The sequence below is a fragment of the Vigna unguiculata genome, chromosome 5, assembly GCF_037176805.1.
Source record: "Vigna unguiculata cultivar grain cowpea cultivar isolate G323 ecotype 2 chromosome 5, ASM3717680v1, whole genome shotgun sequence".
NCBI lineage: Eukaryota > Viridiplantae > Streptophyta > Magnoliopsida > Fabales > Fabaceae > Vigna > Vigna unguiculata.
Genome location: NC_140796.1, coordinates 45,532,346 through 45,549,123, shown reverse-complemented (window position 1 = coordinate 45,549,123; position 16,778 = coordinate 45,532,346). Strand labels below are relative to the sequence as shown.

The window sequence follows — 16,778 nt, the reverse complement described above, 5'->3', positions numbered from 1 at the left end:
AAGAAAATAAATAAAAAAAACATGTTGGATTGGAAGGAATCTAATCTATTTAATGCTTAAAATCTATAGGGAGACTAGTTTGTTGAGAATGTTAAGAAAAAGTGAGAGGACATTGCTTGCAAGCATAATACCATAGTAGTAGTATAAAATAACATTCAAAATTAAATAATTAGATCTTAATTATGAGACACTAGTTAATTATGAAATATGTTTTTTTTTAATTAATAATAAGTGAGGAAGAGCGTGTGCATTAAATAAAACGCTACCTGAAGGACACGTTGCGAGTGCAGGAGCGTGGGCATAAAGTCGTTGACAGTGGAAAACAAACTCTCACACTCTTCCTTCTGCGTTTTCTTCTGCAACATTCCAATCCAATCCGTAACAACAAAACGCTGCGTTTTTCTGTTCAATCGCAATTCCTCGCCGCTACGTCCGCCGCTCACCGGTGACTCCCATGGCCATCTCCGGCCGCCAAAACCCGAGCTCCGACGCGCGGCTGTTCAAGCTCTGTCCCTTCTGGAGTTCGCGGAACGGATTGTTGTCTTCGAACCATTCCGAAGCGAACGTTCAAAGGTCCTCCAAAACGGTGTCGTCGGTGGCCAGGTCGCTGCTTCCTCCGCGCCGGAGACTCCGTCTCGATCCTTCCAGTTACCTCTATTTTCCATGTAAAGTCATTCCAATTCCGATTTCGGTTTCGGTTTCGGTTTCTTTGTTTATTTCTCAATTGGTTTATTGTTGTGCTGAAATTTCGTTTGTTTTGAAGATGAACCGGGGAAGCAGGTGAGGAGCGCGGTTCTGTTGAAAAACACGAGCAAGTCTCACGTTGCTTTCAAGGTGCGTACGTACGTGTTGGTGAAGTTTGAATGTAAAATAAAATTGTTTATCATTCATTGCATGCACACCGTTTGGTTGAAACGTGTTACTAAATTTGAAACGCGTTTTTAGCGCTTCCGTTTGTGATGTGTAATGGGGAAAAATAAAATGTATCTGCTCGTTGTCGTAATCGACTTTTGTGATGGATTTACTTTTGTTGGTTCAGTTTCAAACTACGGCGCCAAAAAGTTGTTACATGCGGCCTCCTGGTGGGATTCTTGCTCCCGGGGAAAGTTTGATTGCAACTGGTAATTTCTTAATATGCAACTTTTCGATTCACGTTGTTAGTTATTTTTTTCCTTATGTTAATGTTTCTTTCCTAATTTGGTGCTCACTCAGTGTTCAAGTTTGTGGAGCAACCTGAGAACAATGAGAAGTTGTCGGATCAGAAGCAGAGGGTGAAGTTCAAAATCATGAGTCTCAAAGTGAAAGAAGGAGTGGACTATGTACCTGAGCTGGTATGTCTGGTACCTTCTGATGTTGTTATATTGAATCTCCTATTGATGAGAGACCATCAGGAGGGAAGAGAGAGTGTTGCTTCCTAAATTGTACTTTCTGATTATTCTGTTGGGTGAATTAGATGAGAAATTTACTTGGTAAGGAAAAGGTCTCCTTTAATTTTCTGACATCCCCTCGGGTAGCCTTCTAACTTGTACTTTCTGATTATTCTGTTTGGAGAATTAGATGTGAAATTAACTACGTAAGGAAAAGCTCTACTTTAATTGTCTGACATACCTTACTACAGTGGGTTAACGTGTTTGCTAGAGACAACACGTTAATCCATTTATGGGTTTGAATATCTGTCTGGAGGTGGAGGGTAGGTGTTGCTAAGAAGAGAATTAAATTCACAGAGCAGAAAAATATTAACTCGGTGTATATTATTTACAGCATAAAATAGTTCAGGTAGATATACTTGCCCAAAACTCAAGCTATGTAGTTCTCTCCTTAAAGCCATACGGGGAGAATGGATTGGTTGTTTGTGGAAATAATCGATACAGGACTTGGGTTACATGGTAATACCGGCATGCCTCTTAGAATTGGGCCAATTGGAAGCCACACAGGATGTTTGGGAAATTTGGAGAAGTCATAGTGCACAGGCATTTCAAGACTCCGGTTAATGGAATATCCTTTAAATTGTAGATAAAACATACGATCATACGGAATAGTTTAGATCAACAGATTCGCAATCTAGGTAGAACATATGTGTAGATATATTTACTATTCTCAACTGCTTGGTCTTTGGAGTAAATCGGATCTTGTATTGGATGAATTGAACTATCATTACTTAGTTTATCATGAATTATCATATTAATTATCTTTTTGGGGTGAAGGGAATCTAAAAGTGAAAAGTAGAGTCACATAATAAGAGGAGAAATGACGAGACTTCACATAAATTCCAGAGTCGAGCAAATGTACAGGCAAGAAAACCGAACTTGAACTTCTGAATAGGATTTTAATTTTAGAAAGTGGATCAAGTCTAATTAAGCCTCATGAAACTAGCCTGGAAGGTAATGTTTGTATATATCTTATATTATAATTTGGTCATATTTCTAATTAACATGAATCTTCGACATTTATCTCTTCATGGGTATTTGTTTATAGGATATTTTCGTTATAGTGTGAACTTATGTTTTATTGATTATAGTCTGTTTCATTTACTCATGCTTTTGGCAAATGATTTCAAGGTTACTTGTTAATGATAAAATAAATAAATAACTTTGGCCTTTGGGCTTATGTGACGCAGTTTGATGAACAAAAGGATCTAGTGGCAGTGGAACGAATATTGAGGGTTGTGTTTATAGATCCAGAACGGCAAAGTCCGGTAAGTCTAACTTTTCTTCAAATTGTCCTAGCACAGGCATGCTGGATTAATGTGCAAAAATAACAGTCTGGTGATTTTAGGCTTTGGAAAAACTGAAAAGACAGTTGGCTGAAGCTGATGCGGCAGTTGAAGCTCGGAAGAAGCCTCCTGCGGAGGCAGGTCCTCGTGTTGTTGCTGAAGGGCTTGTGATTGATGAATGGGTAAGCAATAATGCTGAGAATGAATTATTCATTTCAGTTTTTTTTTAATGTATTTTTTATTATTTACATCTTAAATTGCTTCCTTATGTTTATAGAAAGAGAGAAGAGAGAAGTATCTGGCCCGGCAACAAGTTCAAGCAGTAGATTCAGTGTAAACGCAATTTGTTCATCCAGCTAATTGTTTTCTTCAGGGAAACACAATCAAGATATCATTGGTATGCTACTGTTGCCATCAATCAACCTTGGATGCGCTTCAAAAGAACTCTGTTGGGGGGAATTAGTTGGCATCCTATTGGTAGTTTGAGAACGCAATCTGGTGGAAAATTCATTGTATAACTGTCAAAATTCTTGTTCTTTGGAGGAACAGTCCGATTTGTACATAGTAGAGTTTGCTTGTTTGTATAATAAATGCAATTCCTCACTGCCATCTGCTGTGAAATAATCTTGAAATAACAAATCATTCATAATAAAAAAAATCTTATTTTTTGTGCATCATGTCATGATCAGAGAGTTTGTTCAACCGTAGTTTAATTTTTCTAAACTCATGCTACGTATTAAGAGTATGTTAGCAACCTGCAAGGGTATGTATTACAGAAAACAACAACCCTGTAGCCACTACAACATGTAAATACATGCAGTCGATGGCATCTTTGTGGATTTGAAAACGTCTTTGGGAACTTTTATTGCAGAAGTTGTGTTGTAGCATGTGGAACAAACTGTATGCTATATTTCAGACACAATTAATTTCAATCTTTTTTACAAATGTTATCCTAAAATAGAACACATCATGTACAAAATATATAAGCCTAACAAAGGAACTGGAACAAGACAGTAAACAGAAAATTACATAACTAGTATTACCGAGTTTCATATATCATCAGGCAGATGAATACTCTGTGAACCAAAAATTTGGTGTGATTTGCTTTGAACAAAGACTGCGAGGCCACACCTGGTGCTGTTGAATGTATTCCACAAGGAAAAACAAACCATTCCTGATACTTTCTTCCTAGCAGGGTGGTCTGTAACAGTGCAGAGCTTTTCAAGTTTTCTAACAACATAGTCATTGGATAGAACACGCCCTTTGTTTTCCCCTCTAGGACAGTCCGTAACCAAACCAGTTTCGTATAATGCTACCATCACATCTGCTCCATAATTGTCCACATTCGTCATCAATGCTCCATTTAGACTCACTTCCAAAAAAGCTGATGTAGGCCTACTGAAAGTTGCCTGCTAGCAAACAAACAATGTTTCATTCAACTGTTAAAAACACAGTAAAAAGTTTTTTTTTTTTTTCACTTTGTAAATTGTTACATCATTCATTCCCTTGGAAGTTGGAACCCATTTAATTACCTCGTCAGCAAGTGATTTCATGTGAGAAAAAGTTAAACTTTCTTTTACAGAACTTGAAGAAAATCTTTCAAACTAATCAGTAACGTGTCTGGTTTCAAAAAATGGATGACTTTGATTCAACTTGTTTTGATGATGAAAAGAACAGAGCAACTTCCTAAACCGATGAAACCTCTTTTTGTCATTTATTTATTAGGTGGGGGCAGGGGTCTCCCACTTGTTGTGTGAGGTGATGAAATAGGATTGAAAATCCTGCATGTCAACATCTGTTTTGAATTTACCACTACTTTCATTCAGGTTTACCTGATGCTAAAGTCGTATACATGATGTAATCAATCTTTTGGCACCTAAATTCACGAGCTTAGCCAAAACAACGTGAATAAACAAGAAAAGCATATCAAAAGCCGAAAGGTAAGCGCCGCAAAAGTAGCTAATAAAGGATTTATCAATTATGTTCCTCCTTTTCTTTTCCCCTATTTTTCTTTAAAGTTTTTGAGTCACATTTTCTTGCCAAAAATTCACTACTCACGCCCATAACATATTTATCTGTCTCGTTTTATATTTGGTTAGTCACATTCTCCAGCTAAAATAAATTATACCAATAAATTCTATAGCACACTTTTTATTAATTAAATCTATTACCAAGTATAATATTAAGTAGACAATCATCAAATAAAAAGTGAATCCCATTAAAAAGTTGGTAATTTTAATCAATTTTAATCAATGACAAAATGTTGTAAAAAATATATACTAAAATATATTAGTGATATTTCAATCCATAGAAAAGAATGAGCTGGAAAGAGAGTCACTTTGCAAAAATGATATCATATCCTTCTTTGTGAGTAAAAGATGATAATTGAGAAGGGTTCCAACAATACTTTTCAAAACGGGCTTTCTGGTAGAATAGTAGTTTGCTTTCTTCTTTGACAAAGCAATCATCCAAACAAATAGTAGATAATGGAGTAAAGCATTCACAACCTAGTAAAACAAATTCTCCTCCCACAGTCTCTGGAGCACTATTATTATTATCATCATTATTAATGTTGTTGTGTTAAAAAGGGTATTTTTGGATTAGACTCTGGTATGAATTAAATTCAAATATAACTAAGTTTGGAAGAATTAACATTAAAAAATTTATTGGAATTTTACAATTACATTTTTTGGGTAAGATTACGATAATGTTTTAAGTGGGTTTAAGATTATTTTTATTCAAATGCTAAGGTAAATTTATTTTTAGACCATAAATACAAGTATGCTTCTAAAAATTTGGTGAGCATTACACCCATATCAAAACCATGCTTTATCCACATAAATATTTTCAATGTTTATAAATTCCACATTTTCACTATAATTTAATTTTCTTTCTTGAAATTAGCTAAACATACGCAATTACTGACGCAAAACTAGTTGCTTATAACCTGAATATTCATGATGTTTGTAAATTATAAGTTAAAGGAAAAATAAATAATTAAATAAATAGAGAAAAGCATAGAAGCAATGCATGGAGATGGTAAATAACCTGAAAGGTAGGAGCAGGGAACCTTGGCGCAGAGGTGATGGCAGAGACGAGGGCGGTATCGTCATTTCCAGTGAGTTGGGCCTGACCCTGGACCACAATTTGTGGGGTGTACAAAGTGTCAAGCCCAAGGACCTCAACATAGGCCTTCTGCCTAACGGTCCATTGGCTCGACCCAAAGGGGTCCTTCCAGCCCACGTAGTCCCAGTAGTCCACGTGGAAGGCGAGCAGCACCACCGGCACCGGCAGCTGGAAGTCGCCCCTCCCCAACCGCGACAGCACCAGGTCCGCCGCCGGCGACGTCGCGCATCCCTGCGACGTGAACATCTCCACCAGCACTGGTCCATCCTCAACATCCGCCAACGCCTCCTCCTCCTCCTCCTCGAAGCCACCGTCGACGTTACGGCATCCGGCGGCGTGCTTGTGGCGGAAGCAGGACCAGAGACGAGGCGCCATCGGTGTTCAGTGGTGGCGGTGGAGTGAAAAATGATTAGAATGAGAATGCGAATTAGAATTGTGAGATAATTGAAAAAGAACGAAAGAAAGAAATAATGGAGGGTGGAGAAAGAAAGGTGGCGAAAAAAATGGGTTTTGGTTTAAACGTCGTCGTGTGTGTGTTTTGTGGAATGTTTGTTGGGAAGACAGGGTGATTTTTTAAGACTTTATTTGTCATTCCATACGTTTAAAAGAAATAAGGCCTCCTCATAAAAGTGAGTAAGTTAAAAATAATGTAATTAAACATCGAAGTTTTTTAATGCAGTGTTTTTGCATGTGATGTTTACGTGCATCTGAAATGTGTTAGGACAGCTTGCATCTCCAAGATAGTGCATGTAACGAAAGCTTTGAAGCCATAAAACAAGGTACAAGTTTTTTGCATTAAACTGTTATATATCCTTACATTTGCGTAATTAGTTTCAACCAAATCTAATATATCACATATTTTTTTATTATAATTTGAGTGTTTTTTCTTTAGTTTAAAATTAAACCAAATTGCAATATAAACTACAAAAAAAAATTAAAATTACCGATGAAATTTTACTAACGGATATATTTTTGTCGGTAAATTTGAATTATCGATGGATATTTTCGTCAAATTCTCAAATTTTAATTATCGACGGAAAAATACGTCGGTAACACAAATTTTATTTATCGACAAAAAAATTTGTCGGTAAAATTTGTCGGTAATTCAAATTTTCTTTACTAACATATTTATCAATGGATTTTTCTGTCGGTAAAAGAAGCGGAAAATTTTCCGCCCAACTTTGAATTACCGACGAATTTTTTCGTCGATAAATCTCTCGATATTTACATAACTCAAAATTCGTCGGTAAAATCCGTCGATAATTTAATTTTTTTTTTATAAACGAATTTTTCCGTCCAAATCTCACCATATAAGAAGACGCAAAGAAGAAGAAAAGAAGAAAAAGAAGGAGAAGAAGAAGAAGAAGAAGATAAGAAGGAGAAGAAGTAGAAGAAAGAGGAAGAAGAAGAGGAAGACGACGGCGGCGGCGGCAGCGGCAGTGGCGATAGCGGCGGCGGCGACGGTGTCAAAAGACGACAACGGCGACAACGACCACGAAAAAAAAATTGAAAGAGGGAGGAGGAAGAAGATGAATAGTGCAACAAATTTACCGACGAATTTTTTGGTCGATAATTACCAACGGATTTTTTTCGTCAATAATTATCAACAGATTTACCGACGGATTTTTTCGTCGGTAATTACCGACAGAACATGATTTATGTCGGTAAAATTTTACCGACAAGCATTTTACTGACAAATTTTTAACCATCGATAATTCGTCAGTAATGTTGATTTAGCGACGGATTTTGACCATTACCAACGGATTTTAACCGTCAATAATATCAGTTCTTCTTGTAGTACCCGTATATGTTTTTTTTACTCCCATCTTGAATATAGTGTTGAGATTAAAAAACAAAAACACCACTTCACTTAAATTAAGTCAATAATATTGGAGAAGTATGTATTAGAGGTGAAATACAAACTTAGTAACTTTGTGGGGATATTTAGTGAATGTCTTTTACCATGAGAAACCTGAGATTTTTAGTGTTTTTATTATATATATTTTATTTTTGTTGAGTTTTTTGTTTTCTATGTCTTAAATATTTTTTTAGGATTTGTAAAAGGATGTTTCTTATCTTATATACTTTTTATTATCAAAACAAAGCATTTTTTTTCAACAATAAATATTGATTGAATAAAGAAAGTATTTGAGTCATTTAACCTTTTACAAATTTAAAAATATTTTGAATTACACACATAAAAAAAATCATATAACATGTTTAACACATAATAGAAAAAAATATGTTTATTGCTCTCTTGCTTACATTCTTTTAACATGTAAAAGAATATATCTTGTCCCATTTGTTGTAAGGCCCCATTTTATTTTTCTGCCCTAAAGTTGGTGGGCTGCCCTTGTAAGTGGGCCTAAGGCCGGCCCAACATATAAGTCCCTAGGTCTGCCCTAATTCCACACTCACTCTCATTATTGCAGAAACTCTGCAGCCGTCACCTTCTCCTTCCGCACTAGAACTCTGCTAGGGTTCCTCCCCAAGTCTCTCGAGCTAGCTCCGAATCAGTTTCTACTCCACGTAAGTAACCCCTCTAGATCATCAGAGTTCTCTTTTTGCTTTCCCCTTGTATTTTCCGCAGTTAGGGCTTGGTACTAATCTGCCCTGGTTTCGTGTACCTTCTATTTTCAGCTCCTTGTGCGTTCTAGAGCTGCTGTGCTCCTTAGTCACGCGTCGAACGCCCTGTACGAACCCATTTTCCAGGTACGGGAAGTTAGGGTTTCAGTCTTTTGGTGTTGTCTTGGCTGTTCTTGAGTGAGTTACTGATTCCATGAATAAATCCTTCGTGTTGGTGTGATTAAATGCTTTGTATGCTTGGTTGGTTCGATATACATGGTTGTTGCAGTGAAGAACAGTGGCGAGACCTGTTAATCTCGCCTAGGCGAGATGAAACAGGGAGCTCGCCTAGGGCTATTGCACGAAAGGTCGCCCAGGCGACCTGCTCGAACTTTTGAACGAGGGAACACCTCGCCCAGGCGAGAGGGGTCTCGCCTAAGCGAGATCCCGTGATGTTCCCTGAGTGCTCCATCGAACCCTCGCCTAGGCGAAGGGGGGCTCGCCTGAGCGAGCACGTCTCGCCTGAGCGAGACGTCTTAGCCTGAGCGGGGGATTAGGCGAGGCAGTGCGCTGTTTGGGTGTTTGTTTATCCTTGGATGATTGATATTGGTTTGGGTGTGAATTGTATGATGAGGAACATGTATAAAATGGAGTATTATGCGTGCTTGGCACGAATCGCCAATTGTGTATGACGGGTTGGGTATGTTATTGGCATGTGAAATGTATGAGAGGTTTGGAACTAAAGGAACACGTTAATGATACGAGATGAGGCCCTAGATTCATGGGGTGGTGATGATCAGATGCATGGATCCAAAATGTGAGGTGTACGAGGAACAAATCTCAGGGAAGGGTATGGAATTGCAAACATGATCTTTGTTGTTCTCTTGCTGCTGTTTTATAAATGTTGGTCCGTGTCAGCGTGTAATTCCTTGGGGTCTCTAGGTGAGACCTTCGGGGCTACGCTTCAGTGGTCGGGACGTAATCCCATGGCCCCTGTTAGTGGGTGTCCATGGTGGTGCCCCATCTGTATAACTAAGTAAGGATTCAAGGTAAGGACTGTATCCTGACACTCTAAGGGGCCAGTTAGTCTCACTTAGAGCAGACTGACTCCTGTGATGAGAGTAGCAGGAGGCCTGAAATTCATTAAGGGCTAACCTTGTGGTGAGGGAGAATTGATTCATCGTGACATTTGTAACACATAGCTCGAGGATGAGCAGCTCAGGTTCGAGCAGAGGTATCCACCACAAGTGCAAGCATCCGCTGAATCCGACTAAGTTATACGTATCCGGATGAGTCGAGTCGAGTCGTAGTGTATTGAATGAAGAGTCATGACATGCTTTGTTGCTATATGGATATGGGATGATGATAATGTATTTGACTGTATGATGAAAATGTGTTGGCTCTAGCTTACCCTGCTTGTTGTATGGTTGCCTTGTATGTGGTTCTTCTTTCTTGAGATGATCATCGACTTGGTTGATGGGAGCAGATGGGCGAGATTCTCGTGGTCAGCAAGGGAATGGCGATTCAGCAGCTTAGCCATCTGGGCTGGAGTCATTTTATTCATGATTTCTTTAGGGCTACAGCCCTTGTATCATCTTATGATTTCTTACTCTACACTCTTTGTTAGTTGGTATCTGTTTTATGTCGGCATCGTGGTGTGCCAAGTTGTAGGGGTTGCGTTAAGGACCCCAAGACTACGCTGCTATATTTTATCGCGTGACGTTTCCTTTAATTTCATTTAATAATTAAATGGGACGTTACATTTATGGTATCAGAGCGGTCATTCCTTAGGTTTGTGGATTTGGGTTGTCCGCTTAGCTTTCTCTGTGTGTCTCTGAGTTTTCCGTTAAAATTCTTGCCTTTATCAAGTCTAACCAAGTGATTTTCTGTGTGCTAGTGGACTATGGCACCTCCTCGTCGAGCTTCTCAATCATCCCAGGGGGACGCACCAGATATCACCAGAGCCATAGAGGCAATGGTAGCAGCGATGGCGCAGCAGGGTGCTGCGATGATGCAGCAGCATGAGGCATCCATGCAGCGACAGGCGGCGTCGCTGGAGCAGCAGCAGGCTGTGATGCAGCAGATGGAGGCTGCGAGAGTAGCTGCTGAGGATGCTCATCGGTAGCACATGGAGGCCCTCCGCCAATTGGAGGAGAACAGGGCGGCTGCCCCTGTGTTCGGTCCTGAACCACGACCTGCAGTTAGGGAGTGAAGTCTAGAGGATTTCCTGAAGCACCACCCGGCGAAGTTTGACGGGAAGACTAGTCCTGACGCCGCAGACCAATGGCTGAAGGACCTGGAGCGCATCTATGATGCGAAGATGTGCCCTGCAGAGAACAAGTTGGCGTTCTCTGTGTACATGCTCACGGGAGAGGCGGAGCATTGGTGGAGCAGTACCAGATCCATCCTGGAGGAGAGGGATGAGCCCGTATCATGGGAGATTTTCAGGGAGAGATTCCTATCAGAGTACTTTCCTGACAACATCCGGTACGCTAAGGAGGTGGAATTCCTCCAGTTGACCCAGGGAGGGAAGACTGTGACTGAGTACGCTGAGAGCTTCAAGCATCTCAGCCGCTTCTATACACTGCCACTGGATGAGGAGTGGAGATGCCGTAAGTTTGAGAACGGCCTCCGGGGAGATATTCGCTTGATGGTGGCACCCTTGTCCATCAAGGACTTTGCTGCTCTGGTAGAGAAGGCCAGAGTGATGGAGAAGATGAAGCTTGAGGTGGAAGGTCAGCGTCCACAGCAGCCACAGCCGCCTCAGAGGATCGGTGGACCATCTGGGTCCAGGCCCAGACACGAGGAGCGGAGGAGACCGTATGATAGGCCCCACCATTAGTCTCAGGGGTCTAGGGGTCTTCCTCCTCAGCAGGGTCGAGTGTAGTGTTACACATGTGGAGGACCCCACCTGAGGTATGCTTGTCCACGTAGGGAGGGTTACCGCAGGTGCAACAACTGTGGCAAGGAAGGCCACTTTGGGAGAGATTGCCCCAACCTTTCTAGGACAGCGACACGCCCTCCAGTTCAGACACCCCAGCAGCATCAGGGGAGGGACAGAGGCAACAGGCCTCAGGCGACGGGCAGAGTCTATGCCATGACCGGAGCTGAGGCTGCAGGTTCAGGTAACCTTGTTATGGGTTATTGTGTGATTTCTGAGATGAGATGTTGTGTGTTGTATGATTCTGGAACGACACACTCTTTTGTGTCTTTTGCTTGTGTGGAACGGTTGGGTTTGCCGGTGCGCGAGCTGCAGTGTGAGCTTGCGGTGTCTAGTCCGACGTCGGGTTTGGTCAGGACGTCGTCCTTGTGTGCTAGGCTTCCAGTGGAGGTAGAGGGGCGCAGGTACAGGGTGAACTTAATCTGCCTACCTCTACAGGAGTTGGAGGTGATCTTAGGGATGGATTGGCTCTCTGCCAATCGCATTCTGATAGATTGTCGGGAGAAGAAGTTGTTGTTTCCCGACTCAGAGGAGCATGAGTTGGTGTCCTCCCAGGGTGTTATGAGGGAGCTACAAGGGTGCGCAGTGCTACATGATCTTCACACATATGGAGGTGGAGAGAGGAGAGACGACGTCTGTGATACCAGTCGTCCAGGACTTTGTGGATGTGTTTCCGGAAGAGGTACCAGGGTTGCCTCCCAGTAGAGAGGTGGAGTTCTCTATTGATCTAGTCCCAGGAACAAGCCCGGTCTTGATGGCCCCATATCGCATGGCCCCGGCCGAGTTGGTAGAGCTCAAGAAACAGATAGAAGATCTGATGGAGAAACAGTTCATACGGCCCAGTACTTCGCCTTGGGGAGCACCAGTGTTGTTGGTAAAGAAGAAGGACGGGAGTTCGCGTCTGTGTGTGGACTACAGGCAGCTGAACAAGATGACGATCAAGAATAAGTATCCGCTCCCGAGAATTGATGACTTGATGGATCAGTTGCATGGGTCATCAGTGTTCTCGAAGATAGATCTGCGATCGAGTTATCATCAGATTTTGGTAAAGGCTGATGATGTACAGAAGACAGCCTTCAGGTCGAGGTATGGCCACTATGAGTATGTGGTTATGCCGTTCGGTGTGACCAATGCCCCGGCAGTGTTCATGGATTACATGAACAGGATCTTCCGACCCTTCCTAGATAAGTTTGTAGTGGTCTTCATAGACGATATCCTTATCTACTCCAGGACTCAGGAGGAGCATGCAGAACACCTGAGGTTGGTGCTTGGTGTTTTGAGAGAGAAAAAGCTGTATGCCAAGTTATCCAAGTGCGAGTTCTGGATGGATGAAGTTCAGTTTTTGAGGATGTGATATCCGCCCAAGGGATTGCAGTAGACCCGACAAAGGTCGAGGCAGTTGTAAAGTGGGAAAGTCCCAAGTCGGCCACAGAGATCAGAAGCTTTGTGGGGTTAGCGGGCTACTATAGGAGATTCATAGAGAGATTCTCCAAGATAGTGGCGCCTCTGACTTTGCTTACCCGGAAAGACCAACCCTTCACTTGGACGGACAAGTGTGAGGAGAGCTTTCAAGAGTTAAAGAGGAGATTGACGAGTGCTCCTATATTGGTAATTCCGGATGTGGGGAAACCGTTTGAAGTCTACTGCGACGCGTCTCATCTGGGACTTATTTGTGTTTTGATGCAAGAAAAGAAGGCGATGGAATATGCTTCGAGGCAGCTTAAGGTACATGAGCGTAACTATCCCACTCATGACCTGGAGTTGGCGGCCATAGTTTTTGCCTTGAAGATCTGGAGGCACTATCTGTATGGTGCTCAATTTCGGGTGTTCAGCGACCACAAAAGTTTAAAGTACTTGTTTGATCAGAAGAAGTTGAACATGAGGCAGAGGAGGTGGATGGAATTCCTGAAGGACTATGACTTTGAACTTCTATATCATCCGGGGAAGGCAAATGTGGTGGCAGATGCTCTGAGTAGAAAGACGGTACATACGGCACATCTCATGATAAAAGAGGTAGAGCTACTAGAGAAGTTCAGAGACATGAGACTACAGGTGGAGTTGGGGCCCGAGTCCATTAGGTGTAGTACCCTTACTATATCTAGTGACTTCTTGGGCTCGATCAGAGAGAGGCAGTTGTTGGATGTTGGTCTGAACAGGGTTAGGGAACAGCTTGGATCAGAGGAAGCTAGGGACTTTGCCGTGAGTGAGGATGGCATACTGAGGTTTCGAGGCAGAGTATGCATACCTGATGATGCTGGGGTGAGAAAGTTGATCCTTGAGGAAGGACACAAGAGTCGTCTTAGTTTGCATCCTGGCATGACTAAGATGTACCAGGATCTCAAGGAAACTTTCTGGTGGCAGGGGATGAAGAAGGATGTGGCTCAGTTTGTATCCGCCTGTCTGACTTGTCAGAAGGCGAAGGTGGAACATCAGAGACCCGGGGGCATTCTACAGTCGTTGGAGGTACCGGTGTGGAAATGGGACAGTATCTCCATGGACTTCGTGACTCATCTTCCACGGACTTTTAGAGGACATGACGCCATCTGGGTGATAGTGGATCGGTTGACCAAGAGTGCACACTTCTTGGCGATGAACCTGAGAATGTCTATGGCCAAGCTGGCCCAGTTGTACATTAAGGAGATAGTAAGACTTCATGGAGTGCCCTCGAGTATAGTTTCCAACAGAGACCCACGGTTCACATCCCGGTTTTGGCAGACGTTGCAGGGTGCTATGGGTAGCAAGCTCACCATGAGTTCAGCTTACCACCCTCAGACCGATGGTCAGTCTGAGAGGATGATCCAATCATTAGAAGACTTGTTGAGGACATTCATATTGGACCACCTGGGAGCTTGGGATGAAGTATTGCCTTTGATTGAGTTCACCTACAACAACAGTTTTCATGCGAGCATTGACATGGCGTCATACGAGGCTCTTTATGGCAGGAGGTGTAGGACTACTCTCTGTTGGTATCAGGATGGGGAGGCAGTATTAGTTGGACCAGAGTTGTTAGAGCAGACCATCGAGAAGGTGAGGATGGTGAGAGATAGAATGCTGGCTTCTCAGAGTAGGCAGAAGGCCTATGCTGATCGTAGGAGAAGACCTTTGGAGTTTGCAACAGGAGATCATGTATTCTTGAGAGTGACCCGAACCACAAGCGTGGGAAGGGCTCTCCGCTCAAGAAAACTCTCACCTAAGTTCCTTGGCCCGTATCAGATCACGAGGAGGATTGGGCCAGTAGCTTATGAGATAGCTTTACCCCCGCAGTTGGCAAACCTACATCCAGTGTTTCATGTCTCGCAGCTGAAGAAGTATGTATTTGATCCGACCCATGTGTTGGAGGCTGAGGATATACAGATCAGGGAAGATCTCACAGTAGAAGTACCACCCATCGCTCTTGAGGATAGCAAGATTGAGGAACGTCATGGAAAGACCGTCAGTCTTATCAAAGTCATCTGGGATCGGAGGACGGGGGACTCGACTTGGGAGTTAGAGGAGGACATGAGAAAATCACATCCACATCTGTTTACCTGGTAAGTCTTTATTTTCGAGGTCGAAAATTTTTCTTGTTGGGGAGAATGTAAGGAACCATTTTATTTTTCTGCCCTAAAGTTGGTGGGCTGCCCTTGTAAGTGGGCCTAAGGCCGGCCCAACATATAAGTCCCTAGGTCTGCCCTAATTCCACACTCACTCTCACTATTGCAGAAACTCCGCAGCCGTCACCTTCTCCTTCCGCACTAGAACTCTGCTAGGGTTCCTCCCCAAGTCTCTCGAGCTAGCTCCGAATCAGTTTCTACTCCACGTAAGTAACCCCTCTAGATCATCAGAGTTCTCTTTTTGCTTTCCCCTTGTATTTTCCACAGTTAGGGCTTGGTACTAATCTGCCCTGGTTTCGTGTACCTTCTATTTTCAGCTCCTTGTGCGTTCTAGAGCTGCTGTGCTCCTTAGTCACGCGTCGAACGCCTTGTACGAACCCATTTTCCAGGTACGGGAAGTTAGAGTTTCAGTCTTTTGGTGTTGTCTTAGCTGTTCTTGAGTGAGTTACTGATTGCATGAATAAATCCTTCATGTTGGTGTGATTAAATGCTTTGTATGCTTGGTTGGTTCGATATACATGGTTGTTGCAGTGAAGAACAGTGGCGAGACCTGTTAATCTCGCCTAAGCGAGCCAATCTCGCCTAGGCAAGATGAAACAGGGAGCTCGCCTAGGGCTATTGCACGAAAGGTCGCCCAGGCGACCTGCTCGAACTTTTGAGCGAGGGAACACCTCGCCCAGGCGAGAGGGGTCTCGCTTAAGCGAGATCCCGTGATGTTCCCTGAGTGCTCCATCGAACCCTCGCCTAGGCGAAGGGGGGGCTCGCCTGAGCGAGCACGTCTCGCCTGAGCGAGCACGTCTCGCCTGAGCGAGACGTCTTAGCCTGAGCGGGGGATTGGGCGAGGCAGTGCGCTGTTTGGGTGTTTGTTTATCCTTGGATGATTGATATTAGTTTGGGTGTGAATTTTATGATGAGGAACATGTATAAAATGGAGTATTATGCGTGCTTGGCACGAATCGCCAATTGTGTATGACGGGTTGGGTATGTTATTGGCATGTGAAATGTATGAGAGGTTTGGAACTAAAGGAACACGTTAATGATACGAGATGAGGCCCTAGATTCATGGGGTGGTGATGATCAGATGCATGGATCCAAAATGTGAGGTGTACGAGGAACAAATCTCAGGGAAGGGTATGGAATTGCAAACATGATCTTTGATGTTCTCTTGCTGCTGTTTTATAAATGTTGGTCCGTGTCAGCGTGTAATTCCTTGGGGTCTCTAGGTGAGACCTTCGGGGCTACGCTTCAGTGGTCGGGACGTAATCCCATGGCCCCTGTTAGTGGGTGTCCATGGTGGTGCCCCATCTGTATAACTAAGTAAGGATTCAAGGTAAGGACTGTATCCTGACACTCTAAGGGGCCAGTTAGTCTCACTTAGAGCAGACTGACTCCTGTGATGAGAGTAGCAGGAGGCCTGAAATTCATTAAGGGCTAACCTTGTGGTGAGGGAGAATTGATTCATCGTGACATTTGTAACACATAGCTCGGGGATGAGCAGCTCAGGTTCGAGCAGAGGTATCCACCACAAGTGCAAGCATCCGCTGAATCCGACTAAGTTATACGTATCCGGATGAGTCGAGTCGAGTCGTAGTGTATTAAATGAAGAGTCATGACATGCTTTGTTGCTATATGGATATGGGATGATGATAATGTATTTGACTGTATGATGAAAATGTGTTGGCTCTAGCTTACCCTGCTTGTTGTATGGTTGCCTTGTATGTGGTTCTTCTTTCTTGCGATGATCATCGACTTGGTTGATGGGAGCAGATGGGTGAGATTCTCGTGGTCAGCAAGGGAATGGCGATTCAGCAGCTTAGCCATATGGGCTGGAGTCATTTTA

At 42.9% G+C, this 16,778-nt stretch overlaps 2 protein-coding genes across 2 annotated transcripts; one reads left to right on the top strand and one right to left on the bottom strand.

Moving 5' to 3' along the window:
- The first annotated feature begins 291 nt into the window (after positions 1 to 291).
- MAMI (membrane-associated mannitol-induced) lies at positions 292 to 3,390 on the top strand. Its single transcript, XM_028073390.2, has 7 exons — positions 292 to 665; positions 764 to 834; positions 1,040 to 1,121; positions 1,213 to 1,331; positions 2,618 to 2,695; positions 2,776 to 2,895; positions 2,991 to 3,390. Exons 1-7 carry the CDS (start codon positions 455 to 457, stop codon positions 3,048 to 3,050), a joined length of 741 nt encoding a protein of 246 aa, XP_027929191.1. The 5' UTR covers positions 292 to 454; the 3' UTR covers positions 3,051 to 3,390.
- Positions 3,391 to 3,543: 153 nt separating this feature from the next.
- On the bottom strand, positions 3,544 to 6,266 carry LOC114185573 (uncharacterized). The gene is made up of 2 exons (XM_028073389.2): positions 5,762 to 6,266; positions 3,544 to 4,122 (listed from the first exon to the last, which is right to left on the bottom strand). Exons 1-2 carry the CDS (start codon positions 6,212 to 6,214, stop codon positions 3,763 to 3,765), a joined length of 813 nt encoding a protein of 270 aa, XP_027929190.2. The 5' UTR covers positions 6,215 to 6,266; the 3' UTR covers positions 3,544 to 3,762.
- Positions 6,267 to 16,778: the final 10,512 nt, after the last annotated feature.